General features: G+C 47.5%; 1 protein-coding gene across 4 annotated transcripts in view; it reads right to left on the bottom strand.

Annotated features, from left to right (window-relative positions):
- The window catches only part of PPP2R5D (protein phosphatase 2 regulatory subunit B'delta), a 30,768-nt gene that overhangs the window by 6,512 nt on the left and 11,692 nt on the right, over positions 1–12,564 (bottom strand). For 2 of the 4 annotated variants that reach the window (XM_040612175.1, XM_040612176.1), the window contains exons 7-13: positions 12,027–12,157; positions 11,566–11,625; positions 10,769–10,877; positions 9,879–9,932; positions 6,901–7,071; positions 4,687–4,814; positions 2,491–2,592 (exon numbers count right to left, since the gene is read on the bottom strand). In XM_040612175.1, the coding sequence (XP_040468109.1) occupies positions 2,491–2,592; positions 4,687–4,814; positions 6,901–7,071; positions 9,879–9,932; positions 10,769–10,877; positions 11,566–11,625; positions 12,027–12,157 (755 nt within the window). Of the gene's footprint in view, positions 1–883; positions 1,057–2,490; positions 2,593–4,686; positions 4,815–6,900; positions 7,072–9,878; positions 9,933–10,768; positions 10,878–11,565; positions 11,626–12,026; positions 12,158–12,564 lie in introns of all 4 variants that reach the window. The other 2 variants (XR_005830448.1, XM_040612177.1) reach the window with 2 other exon arrangements.

Genomic DNA, 12,564 nt, shown 5'->3' with positions numbered 1-12,564 from the left:
AGGTTTTTATTAAAACAAAAAAGTACTGTTTCTACTCAGTTAAAGCCTCCATGTTTGAAAAGAAAATGGCAATTGACTGCAGTGCCACCTTACAGCCCACCGACAGGCACGGCCTGCAGTCAGCTCTGCCAGGGAGGCGGCAGAAATGAGCTGCGGATGCAGCACGTGTTCTCCACTGGAAGGGAGGTACTGGGACCTGCTGCTCGCCACAACAGGTTGCAGCACTCTGCAGAAAGAGGAGCAGGTAGTGGAAGTGCAGGAATGGCACCCCAAACTCCAAGGCAGACTCTTCAGCTACATAACGGACTAATTCCATCAGGGAGACACCACTAAACAACACTTTCTCCTGCCTGTGAAACACTTTTTCTAACCCCACTTATTCCAGCAATGACTCAATTCTATTACACCCCAGAACATGCAGCCACAGTGTTAAGCGCACATGGATTTGCTTTAATTTCTTGGATAATTTAAAGACACGAAAGGAAAAGGCGACATCAATGGACTTCAGCAAAGAACTTGGGCATACTGTCCTAGTAAACACAAGTTTCCAATCCATCTTCCCTAGCGCATGCTCTTTTCCCCCACCATCGTGCTAGGTCCTGTACAGTCCCAGGCCCATTGCCCAACCAACCCCGATCTCCTCACTTCTCCTCTAATTTGTTCCCTTTACCTACCCCATTCCTACTAGCTGTTGACACTAAGAATAGCACTACCACCAGCTCCACCACCCCCAGAACCCAGCTCCTCACTGCACCTCTGTCTCTACCTCCCTTCCACCCCCCTGCACAGACAAGCGGCTCTTCCCCCCAGCCTGCTGTCCTACCCCATTCCCTTCTGCCGCCAGTTTCCCTTTCTAGTTGTTTCCCAGCCTGTCCCTACAGACCTTGCACAACGTTCTCTCCCAGCTCTGGCATCCTTTCAGAGAGGAACCTCTTCATGCTTCTCAAGGCAGGAACAGCTGCTAATGCCATGTTAGTGACAGCAGAGTTGAGCTTTCTTGTTTTCACCAGAAAGGCCTCCTTAGCTGGGTCCCTGTGGCTGGGCAATCCCACTCGGCTGAAGAATTGTATCATGCTCACCATAGGTAAAGGTAAACTCATCTCAGATTCAGCTGCTAAAAAAACTTTTTTACATCCCACCCACCAAGTTCTCAGTTGACATTTTACCAAATCTGGTTATCTCGGAGAGCAAAAGGTATATCCTTGATAAAAACCCAACACAAAGTTTTCTAAAGTATAATTAGGCAGAGGCATTAGAGAGAAAATAAAAAGATCTTAACATCAGCAGAAATCAGTGCAGCTCTACCCAGCCATTTCTTGTACAGCTCTGAGCTACTTTGTTGACCTTTTCCAGAACAATTCTCCATCAGCCACACACCAGTGCTGGGAATGGTCACCCTCAGCAGGTCAGCACAGGTAGAAGCTGAACAGGTAGAAAAAGCCCCTAATGGAAACAGCAGGTAGATGTCATAGTAAATGTGCTGTCACTGTGACTTAAAACGTATGTGCAGACATTTGTGGGCTTCACAAATGCCCTAGAATGGGGGGGGGGGGAAAAATATCTTGCTTGCTCCCAATTTAGATGTTAACAAAACCTTAATTTCTCCATATGCAGGTTACCCATCCCCAAGCTCTGATTCGTATCAAAACTTTTATATTTCTTACTGTTTCACAAAACAACTGAATATATCTCAGAGCTCCCCACTGCCAGCAAACATTAGCCCTCCTCTCCCCGCTGCCACCCTTGTGGCAGCCCTGGCTCATCCAGGAATGAGAAGCACTATTTCATGCCACTAAGTCAGCAGAAAACAGACCCAGGGGGAAAAAAAAAAAAAAGACCTCAGCATAAAAGGTTTCCTTCTAGCATACTGAACTGACTTAGTTAACCAAGGCAACTCCTACAAGCACCAAAACCAGCACAAGGCAGCAAAAAAAGTGGAGTTTTCCCCCTCTTTACAGCATCACGGCACAGGTACTTGCTGAGCTCAGATTTTATCCCCACCATTTGGTCTTTGAAATTCCAGGTATTATTCCATCTTTATTACTGGAAAATTGAAAGCATCCTGTGCATGAAAAATGCATTATGCCCACTGCAACAAAGCTCTTCTGAAAAGTCTTTCTGAAGCAGCAGGATTCCACCAGCATCACTACAGCATATAAGAACTGGTAAATATTTCCAAGGTAGAGCACAAGTGTCTCTGCAAAGCTGAGTATCCTCTACATTGCAACTTATTTCCTCATGATCCAGCAAACTCTGTCAGTCTTTTCCAAGCTACCTGCTTCAGCAGAACTGAAAAGATTTTTATCAGGGCACACATTTTACCTCTTCTCATACCTACACATAGTTATTGCTGAGGAACTCTATTTTTTGACAAAACTATTTGCATCACCTTTCCATTTCCCCTCTGCCTACTGGCATCTACCATTCACTACGGTACCCAAGGAGACTCCAGGATAAGCTCAGGCTACTTGATGAGAACCTCTTACTCACTTCTGCTTCTCTGCCTTGTATTGCTGAGTGCAGTCATCAAAAAGCTTTTGGTTCATCTCCATGAACAGCTTCAGTGCATTATAGATCAGCCCATGGATTGTCCTGAAAAGAAACGAGGAAAGGAGAACAAGTCATGGTGGTATCCTCCCGGTTCTCAGCCCTGCGTTTGAGCATCAGCAGCACAGACAAGAGCTAACAGCAGCTGCAACTCATATACTACACCAGTGTGACAAAAGATTTTCACATGTTCAGCTCTTAGCATAGGAAAAAACCCTCCACAAACACAGCAGAAACTATCACACAGTGAGAAAGAGACACAGAAGAAAGAGAAGAACACTGGGACAGGTCTGCTCTACCATGGTCAAACTAATGAGCACAAAAATATGCATTTATTTCTTGTACTTAGAACCTGGAAAGGAAGGATGCTAGGGACCTGCTCAGGACTGTTCTCAAAGGGGCTTTACCTAATCTAGGTTTAGTGCTTCCCGCAGTTCGTATTAGATATACACAATTACTTTTTTGGGCTGCCCATTATTCAGTCATGAGCTTTGTCACCAAGCCGCCCAAAACAGCAGGCCTGTAGAGAGGGGAACCAGCACAGAGAATACCACGGAAGAAAAGACAACTTCGTGTCAGCAATTTATAGACAGGTCGCACTGTGTGTGAGCTCTCTCTGGGACAAGGACTCCGATGGGGAATAAAAACAAGTGTTGAAGCTGTCTCTGAAATACCTGACCCAGAGGCAAAAGATGAGACTCAGCAGACTGAGCTCTGTGCCCCACCAGCTCTACAGATGGGAGTAAGGAAGAGAGCTACAGCCCTGCTGGACTTGTGCAGGCTGTCTGAGAAAGTGTTGGGAGTAGCTGAGCTGTGGGAAGGAAGAGTTGAATCTGAGGTACTCAACCTGCCCTGAGAAGACATGGCTAGTGCTAAAACAAAGACAAGAAGAAATAAGAGGAAAACACTTTCAGGACTATTTCTGCCATACCACTGGGAAGGGGACAAGAAGAAAAGACAGAAACAGTAAAATCATGAATCTTGACTGGTGCAAGAAGGAAACGGAACTGGTGGATAGTTTCAAACAAGAACATAAAGCCCTTTTCTGAACTCTCATCAGGAGGGGCAGTAACACTGAGTGAGAGTGTCTGTGCACATCTGCCTGCACGCACACGTGCGTGTGTGTGCACTCGTCATACGCGTGTGTGCGTGCATGTATGTGCCCATCTGCACATGCACGTGCCTTTTGGTGCACATGTGTGCGTATCTGTGTGTTTGTGTGTGTTCATGTCTACATGTCTGTCTACTCCAGTCTTTAGAGCACTCTTGACCGGTGACTCAAGTTTGTGCTTCATGATACAATGATGAGAAGGAAGCAGTCAAGCAGCAGACCAGTGGGAAGCTCTCTGCAAAACATGTTCCACCTCCCAACCCTGTCTTGGCTGCCATGGTATACTCCTAAGCTCTGGAACTGCCCAGCTCCCCTAGAATTATTTTGCCTTTTTTCACCTTCTAGAATGGGGAAAAATTACTTCTTTTTTGTCTTCTTGTGGTTTATGCTGGAAGATTTTAGGATCTCAGCTGTGGAATGATTTTTTTTAGCTAATTCATTAAAAGGAAGTGAGTTCAACTTGAATTAACCAGGTAAAGAATCAGTGAAGAATTCCAACTGAAGAAGCACTCTGAAGAAAGGAAGTTGATGCGAGGACTGTAAAACAGGCTAGCATCAAGGAATCAGACACAGAGGGCAATTAATCTGACATGGGACATCTACCCTGTTAGTTTTGCTTTCTCTGTTCTTCCTGTACTCTAGCAGTCAGGCACCGCATTAGCCAGGGTCTCTGGTCATGGAGAACATATGGGTGATCACTAGTTAACAAGCAGCCAGAAGTCAGCTGGAAAACCTACAGCACACCTCCAAGAGACCAGCATCACTAGTGATATGCAGGTATCAAAGTCTGGGTAGACTCAATGGTCCCAAGGTGGGTCACTGCAGGTGCCTGACCCCTTGCAAAAGCAGGCCACTGTGGTCTGCTGTGGTGCTTTTCCATGCTGATACTACAAACAATCCCTCTGGCTCAGCACCTAGCGTCACCAAGTGCCATGCATCATTGCACTGTAGCAGCATGCCCCAAGATCGCTAGTAGGTCAAGCAATTTTGCATGCACAGCAAATGCCAGGGCACGTGGAAAGACCTACTTGTTCCAGTGACTCTTGGAGTTCTTGTAGAGCGCTGGAAACATGATCGGGAGAATTTTGGCTGCGTTATCGCTGATCAGGCTCATGATATATTCGTTGTTCCAGTAGTACAGCGCTCGCTCTGCCACCTGCAGTGGGAAAGAAAGCCATCCTTGGAGAGGCTCCTTCCAGTGACACCTGAGGTACACAAGGAAACTGCAGTGCTGAGACCAGAGCTTGCCGCCACCCAGCTGAGAAGCAAACGCTTCCCCACAGCACAGGCAGCAGGGCTGACCTTCACTAATTTCTAAAAGGCTGTTCATCCATGCTGCCCTGCCTTCCTTCCCTTAGCCTCTGCCAGACACTTCTCAGTTTTCTGGGGAAAATCTCATGTTCTTGACTGGGCAAGCCTCCTGTCGATACACTGATGACTCCAACACCCCTTACACAACACTTGAGGACATCAATGTCATCCACTCCAGGTCCCAGCTCAAACTAGTTCCAAGCCTCCTTCCTTTCCTCAGATTGTTCTCCATAAAGCTCCATTCCTCCCATTCCTCCCCGGCCTTACCCACAGCAGAGTCTCTCTGGGCTTTGGAGCATGCTTCAGTCACCAGGCCCACAACTTGTCCCCCTGATTTAGTAAGGTTGAAAATACGGAAAATTTTGGGGCAGCCATCCACAAGACAAACAAGTTTAACAAGTTTCCACATAGTGATAGCTTCAACCATAATTCTTTGTATTTAACCACAAATCTGGGCAATGCAGATCACTAGGGTAATCTCTGCATTTAGCGCTAGCTTGAGAATGGCTTAAAACCTAGGAAGAGAGACATCCAGTCTCAGTTTTAGATTTCAGATCATGGAGAACTCACTGTATCCCCTTATCACATTGTTCCACATGAGTAAATGAAGTGAAACCCACTTCGTGTTCACTTACCCAGCTTTGGTTTCCAGCTATTAGACCCTGTTAAGCCTTTGTCTGCTAGACTAACCCATAATGCCCTCAGCGAAAACTCTCCCCCACCAAGGAGTTCAGACTTACCAAGAAGTCAGCTCCTATTTTTGCTCTCAGACAACCTGCAGACACAGACCGTTCAGCCTGACTGTATGGAATACCTTTGGGGTTAACTTTCTTAGGCTGTAAAGTGTTTGCACCTTCTCCAGATTTTTCAATCTTGTTTTTCAAAGAGTTGGCAGCAGATGAGGGCTGCTATGAAGTACAGGATGCCACCCCTCCAGCCTTTACCCTACTTTATTCAAGCTCCTTAGTTCCCTATGGTAGCTCTTTCCACGCCCAAAGGTCATGTTAGCCCTTTGGTCCCCATCACCACACCAGTAATCCATGTCCAGCTGGTTTCTGTCAGGCTTCCCCAGTCCTTTCCAGGAACAGTGATCTTTTACATGCACATGTGACCTAGACTGACCTCATTTTTGGCTTGTAAACATACGACTTTGCACCTCTTTGTACCAAAAGGCAGACTGAAGCCAGTCTGCCTCACTGTGCAGTCACACTCATGCTGGGGGAGGGCTACGACACTATTTTAACACCCCACCCGTCCTTGCATCAGCCATGTGTTTCACCAGCAAGCTATCTTCTTCCTGGGCACTCTTCATGGCAACCTAAACCAATGAGCGGAGAACACCTGCTAGGAGCTACTAGCAGGTCCTACCACCCTAGACATTTTAAACCTTAAAGACTACCAGCCACAGATATTGTTTTAGCCTGGTACTACAGCTAGCTTCCCTTCAGCGGGAACAAGGAAGAAGCAGACTCTAGCACTTCTTCACTATACCTCACTCTCTACCACCTACAGCAGAACAGACTAACATACCTTCTCTGCACACTGTCCTTTTGGTTGGCCTCCCTCCAACACTGCAGCCAGCTTGGCTTTACTGCAACAGGGTGACACTGTATGGATCTCCTCTACACTCACTAGCCAAAACAGAAGGTGGCAAAGCCCCTCTCCTCCGGCTCCATCCTACGCCAATACATGAACAGCACTGCAGCAGGAGAGGCCCCACCCATCGGCTTTGTTTTCTCTTTGGATGAGCTTGCTCTGTGGTTGTGGTGAGGATTCTCACTGCTTCCCACCACGTCACCCCAATACTCACCCTGGTCACATCTCCACGCACCACTGATCCACAAAGACAAGCCCAAAACCTGGGGTGTCACCCTCACGTGCCAAGTGGGTTACAAGCCAGGGCCCTATCCCTTCCCTGAGCTGCAACCCACCTGGAAGTGTGGGCTGGAGACACACTTGGCCAACTGCCTGAATAACGGCTCCATAACTTTCACAAACTCAGATGGCTCAATCACGTCCAGGATCTCCTCCAGCTCATTTAAAAACATCACCTCCTTGGGACTGTGAGTTTTCGGCCAGAACTTCAGCAAGCCCACAATCACCTGAGTGGGGAGGGTATAGAGACAGTGTTAGAGGCTGAAAGTTAACACCAGCTATGAAATACATTTTTAAGGGTCTGGTCACAACAGAAGAGGGGAGAAGTAACAGAAGAGACTTTCTCAGAAAGTTTGGTTGGGTTACTGCAGAAGAAAGAAGAGAGAAACCCAGACTCTGCCAAGTTACACACAAGACAGCAGCACTGTGCAGGCTGCTACAATTCTGCACTACAAGCACAAAGCTTAGAACCACTTTTTTTCCCCAAGCACTGCTCAACATGGAAAGCTCAAACCAGAGTGGGCAGTGGCTGGTAGATGGTACAGAACAACCATGAAAGACCAACTAATAAAATTGGAAATACTATGGAAAAGGTCATTGAGGAATCATGATTCAATACACCACGGAGTTTGAACACTGGGGAGCACCCAATAAATAATGCAATGGATGAGTTTGGGACGAGGAAAAGGAAGTCCCATTTCACACAAAAGTAATTGGATTACAGAGCTCATTCATGCAAGACTCTGTGGAGACTCAAGGTCCAAACAGAGTCCAGAAGAGACTAGATGAGTTTATGGAAGCTACACCCAATGGTGATAATTAAATATGACAATGCAGATGAAAATTCTGGCTGAGTAAACTATCACTTACAAGATACTGAAAGAATATACTAGGGGAACGGCTATATCCCACTTGAATTTATTTATTTGTTTTTAATATTGCTTCCTTCCCTACTCATCTGCTTCTAGACACAGTCAAAGGCAGGATCCACAATCCTGCAGGCCTTCGCTATGTTAGAGCCACTGGTACAGCATGTACAGAAATGCTAACTCCACAGACACTAGATTCACACACACCTGGCGGAAGGAACTGCTCTTTCAAACTCTGTGTACTTCAGCAACCTGATCCTGAGGCCAGCACTCCAGAGGAAGTTCGCAGCAGTGGAGGGACAGTAGTGGGCAATGCAACAGCAAGATAAGAAACATCTAAGCATTACGTTCTCACCAACTCAAGACTTGAGAAACCTTTTGTATCCTTGGTGCTTGTCATTAGTCAGGCCTGCTGTTCAAGCAAGAGTTAGCTTCAGTGACTCAGATGTAATTTCTCCTACAGCTAAGGTGGTGCAAGGTGTGCCGAGTCTGCCTTTGCTATTACTGAACATGTCTGAGGCCTTGCTCATCTGGCAGTCATTCAGACTGCTGTTAGCACAAGAGTTACTGTGTCAAGCCTTGCTGAGCAAAATTCTGGGAGGCCCACTCCAAGCAAGTATGGACCTAGCGAGTGATCTGGCCTCCTTCCAGCACTGGTGGCAAAATCTGTGAGTGCGTTCAGAGCCTTGCTGATGCACAAACCCTGTAATTCTTCAAGACTTCAATAACCCCAGTCATCCCAGGAGTCCATTCAAAACCTTCACAAGCAGGATGCTTCAACAGGACACAACCTGTGGCAATACATCTTTGGTATGTCTGGTTGAGACCCAACGCAACACCCGCTGAAGGTAATGAAATTGGGTCATCCCACTGCTTTCCACAAGCACCAAAACAGACCTGAGTCTCTAATGCAGGGGACACTAACCCATTAACCCAGGAAGCATGACAAGCTATGGAGCTTTACTATTTGAATAAGCTGCAAAATGGATCCTGGAAATACTGACAGACTTCTATTTCTCTCTTGTCCTTCACCCTCCAGTAAGTGCTGTGGCAGGAGGCTGCTGGGCTGGATGTCAGCCACAGGAAGTACTCAGCATGATCAGGAAGCTACTTTACGCAGTTTGTTTCAGAGCAGGCTTTTGGGAACACAGGAAATGGAGGACCCACACTTAAAGGAAAAGCTGTGAGGTCTGCTTCAGCACTGCTGATGTCAGAGCTGAGGAGCCAGAAAACTGACAACAGCTGACCAGCTTCCACCAAGCACAGTCAGGCTCACCACAAATGCACACATTTCAGCCAGAGAACAGAATGACCTCAGCTAGCGTTACTCATTAAAATGCTCACGCTTTCTGATGCTCCCTGCTACCATGACACAATCACACGTTCTTTGGCCATCTGCTGTTTTGAGGCTGTGAAGCTCAGCTCTGTAGAAGACATTTCCTGGCCTGTCGTGGGTGGAGAAACACTTGCCTCCTGCTTGCACCCTCTGCCAAGCCAGCATATAGCCTGGTTCACACTGCAGGTCTGTGCAGCCAGTAACTGGAATATGCGAGGTCCCCATCTACACTGCTCACACGTTTTTAGAACCTGCTATTTCCCATCACTACATCCTGAAGGCAAATGCATCTACAATGCGACCTAACACTAGGGAGGCAGCAAACTGACGCTAGAGCAGGAGAGAGAATACTTTCATCAAGGAACAGTGGCTTGCCTAAGTAGAACTTTGTGTCCCAGGTTCCTAACCTCATCCCCACAGTTTTACAGCCAACTCTCGCGGTCTGGACTGAACTCTTACTGTTTCAGGGCCTCCATGAGCTCATGCTGGTTCCATAAGATATCAGATGGCAGCCATGCATTTTGTCTCTGCAGCATCTGTCACTAGCTGAAAGCTCTGCCCTGAAAGCACAGCTTGGTATGGTGTTCCTTCCACTACACTAAGATCTGACACACAGGAAGACAACAGCCCACATTCCTGAAGCTTTCAGGAGAGAACGCTAAAGGCTTACACATGAGCAGCACAGCTCCTTCTGCCCACAGGTCACCAGGCAAACCCTGTAAACAATGCAGCTGACTCCCAGCCTCCCCTTTTTTAGCCTTGCTGTACTCTAAGACATGAAGCTTTCAGGGACTTGACTGACACACAAAGGTTAAGCAAGGTTACTCACTGGCTCTGTCAAGCTGCTGTCCTTCTCCAAGAACTGTACAACACAGTACGCCAGCTGTGGGGGGAAAAAAACCACAGCAAGATTAGAGCTTCCTCAGGTGAATCTGAGATTAAAGTGCCACCATCACCCTAGGCTGGAAGTCCCATTATGCCCTCCACAGTGTATATGATGAGCAGAAAATCCAGTTCTTCTGACAGCAAGTGAAGGCTCTAGGACCAAGGGCCTGAGCTCAGGACACCTGTGCAGTATGAAGGATGAAATTTGAGCCACTTAGAGCAGTCCATAGTTAATAAATTCAAATGCAAGCACAGGTGTACACATGGGAAGGAACAAACCTGACTATCACAAAGTCCTGCCCCACAAAAACAAGGCTGGGAGAGCAGACATCACTCCTCAGTATCCATACTTTTTCACTTCCCAGCCTCAGTCCTAATCTTCTCTACTCTTCCACTATGTATTCTAAATTGCAAGAAATTAATCTCTGTACCAGCCTAGCAGCCCAACATGCCGATTTCTCTGCACATCACAGCAGTGCCTAACAGCTGACACACACAGGCTGATGACCGCAGCTCAGAATTCTACCTCTGTTTCAGCAGGGCCCCAGTATTTCACAAACTTCCAGCACAGAATGGCAAAGCACGCCACAGCATTAGGCCAGCGGGAAATGGCAGGATACCCTTCCATCAGCCAGTGGCAAAAAGCACACATGTATACATACAGGCCCTGGCCCTGCAAGGCTGGGACTAACCACTGCAGTAAGACACTAACGCAGAGCCCAAAACATCTCACAGCAAGAACTTTGTACAACGCAGTAACACAGCCTGATGAATAGCTAACAACAGCTTTTGCAAGAATCCCATCCTCCCTTGGGAACTTTAAGCACTGCTCACCTGTGGGTGGTAGACACTGAGAGACTTCACCTTGTGCAGTGGTAACAAGACTCTGATAAGGAACATCTTGTGCTCTTCCTTCAGAGGCAAAGCAAACCCATTGATTATGCTGAGAAGAAACAAAGTCTCATTAACATCTCCACTCAGCAGAAATACAGTTATTTCTCACCTCAAAAGAACCAGTGGCTTGCCCTAGCACTCATTAGTCACTTCAGAAAGGACACACCAGAAGTGTGGTCAGTGGGGCCCAACCTGCATACCATGCTCAGCAAGAGTGTCTCCTCAGCCCGCACGCCAGGGAAATGCCTCTGATGGGGCCTGAGGTCTGTGCTGTCCTGCGCCAGGCTGAGCCCACACACACCTACGCAGAACCTCTGGGGAAGGCCAGCACAGAGGCAGCCCAGTCCTTGAGGCTCATACTTTACAGAACAGGAGGATGGCAGCAAGAGAGGGGCTGCAAACAGAAGGGCAGGTAAAGCCACGGAAAAGGCTGCTCACTGCTAAGGCTTCCCAGGGCTGTAAGGAATTCTTCTATCACCTGCTGAGACAAGACAGCAAGGGTGACTGGACTCAAACTCAAAAGAAAAGGAGACAAATCTGGGGAGGAGAAGGCTACCAATGCATTTACTGGCAGGCTGGAGAGTACTATCACTGTGTGCTTTGTCAGACTGAGATCTTCTGGAAGAGGTGGCTCCTGCAAGAACTGCTGAAGGAAGACGCTGCCAGATCACGCAGCTCACTGCGCTGGGAGGCCTCACTGACTACAGGCCCTCTGGGACTTCTGAAAGTGCCATTACCTTCCCAGGATCTCCAACAGCTCTGCAATCCCATTGTGGTGCTCAGTTTCATAGATGAACCTAAAGAGAAGAGAAGAATGAGAGGTCATTGCCGAACACTGGAAACAGTTTGAAAAGCAAAGGAAGGGAAAACACCTGAGACAGGGAGTTTCTTAGAAAATAACAGAACTCCAAGACAACAGGGCAAGGAGTAAGAGAGACAAGCAAATAAATCTATGGCCCTCAGATCAGCTAAAGCTCACAGGTCCCAACATTTGCTATGTGTGCTGAAGATGGTGCTACCACATCCTCACTGCTCTTAAGCACAGGTGAATGCTATCTCTACTAAGGTAGCGTGAAATAATTGCGCCACTTAGCTACTCACAGTCTGGATCAGAAAGAATCACAGTTTGTGCCCCAAATTTATCTCACTGGATTGCGCCACTCACTCACCAGGCCAGTAGCATTAAGAAACATCTCACCTGTAAAATATATTGTTGATCTGCCGCCTCACATACGCTCGGAGACCCAGGAACTTCCCGTAGATCCTGTGCAGAATAGTCTTTAGGAAGTCTCGCTCTCTGGGGTCTTCACTGTCAAAGAGATCCAGCAGCTGTGGGAAGAGAAATTCAGCCAGTGTCTGCATACTGCCTGTTTGGACAAAGCTACCAGCAACACCAGGCACTGCTCCCACTCAGCAAAAGCAGCTCTTTCAGCTGGGTGATGGCTTCAGGACCCTGAGCACGGGGTCCCTTCCATGAAACATGCAGCCTCCTAGTCACAAGCTGGAACCATCAGCACTTCTTTCATCTTTGGAAGCACAGCGATGGCCTACATAATGCACAAAGCTGTGTGTCTCTGTACTTCCCCTGCAAGGCCCCCTCCACCTATACAATGAGTGATGAGTTCCAGGGACTACAGCTCACACACACTCTTGCCCTGCTGCTCATTCAAGACTAGACAAAGGAAAAAAGAAAACCCACATCATCAAGCACTTGCTGACACAGCCGGACTGTTTGC

This window comes from Falco naumanni, chromosome 12 (assembly GCF_017639655.2).
Source record: "Falco naumanni isolate bFalNau1 chromosome 12, bFalNau1.pat, whole genome shotgun sequence".
Lineage (NCBI taxonomy): Eukaryota > Metazoa > Chordata > Aves > Falconiformes > Falconidae > Falco > Falco naumanni.
Note: the sequence above shows the minus strand (reverse complement) of the source record. Positions and strands in the feature narration are given on the sequence as shown.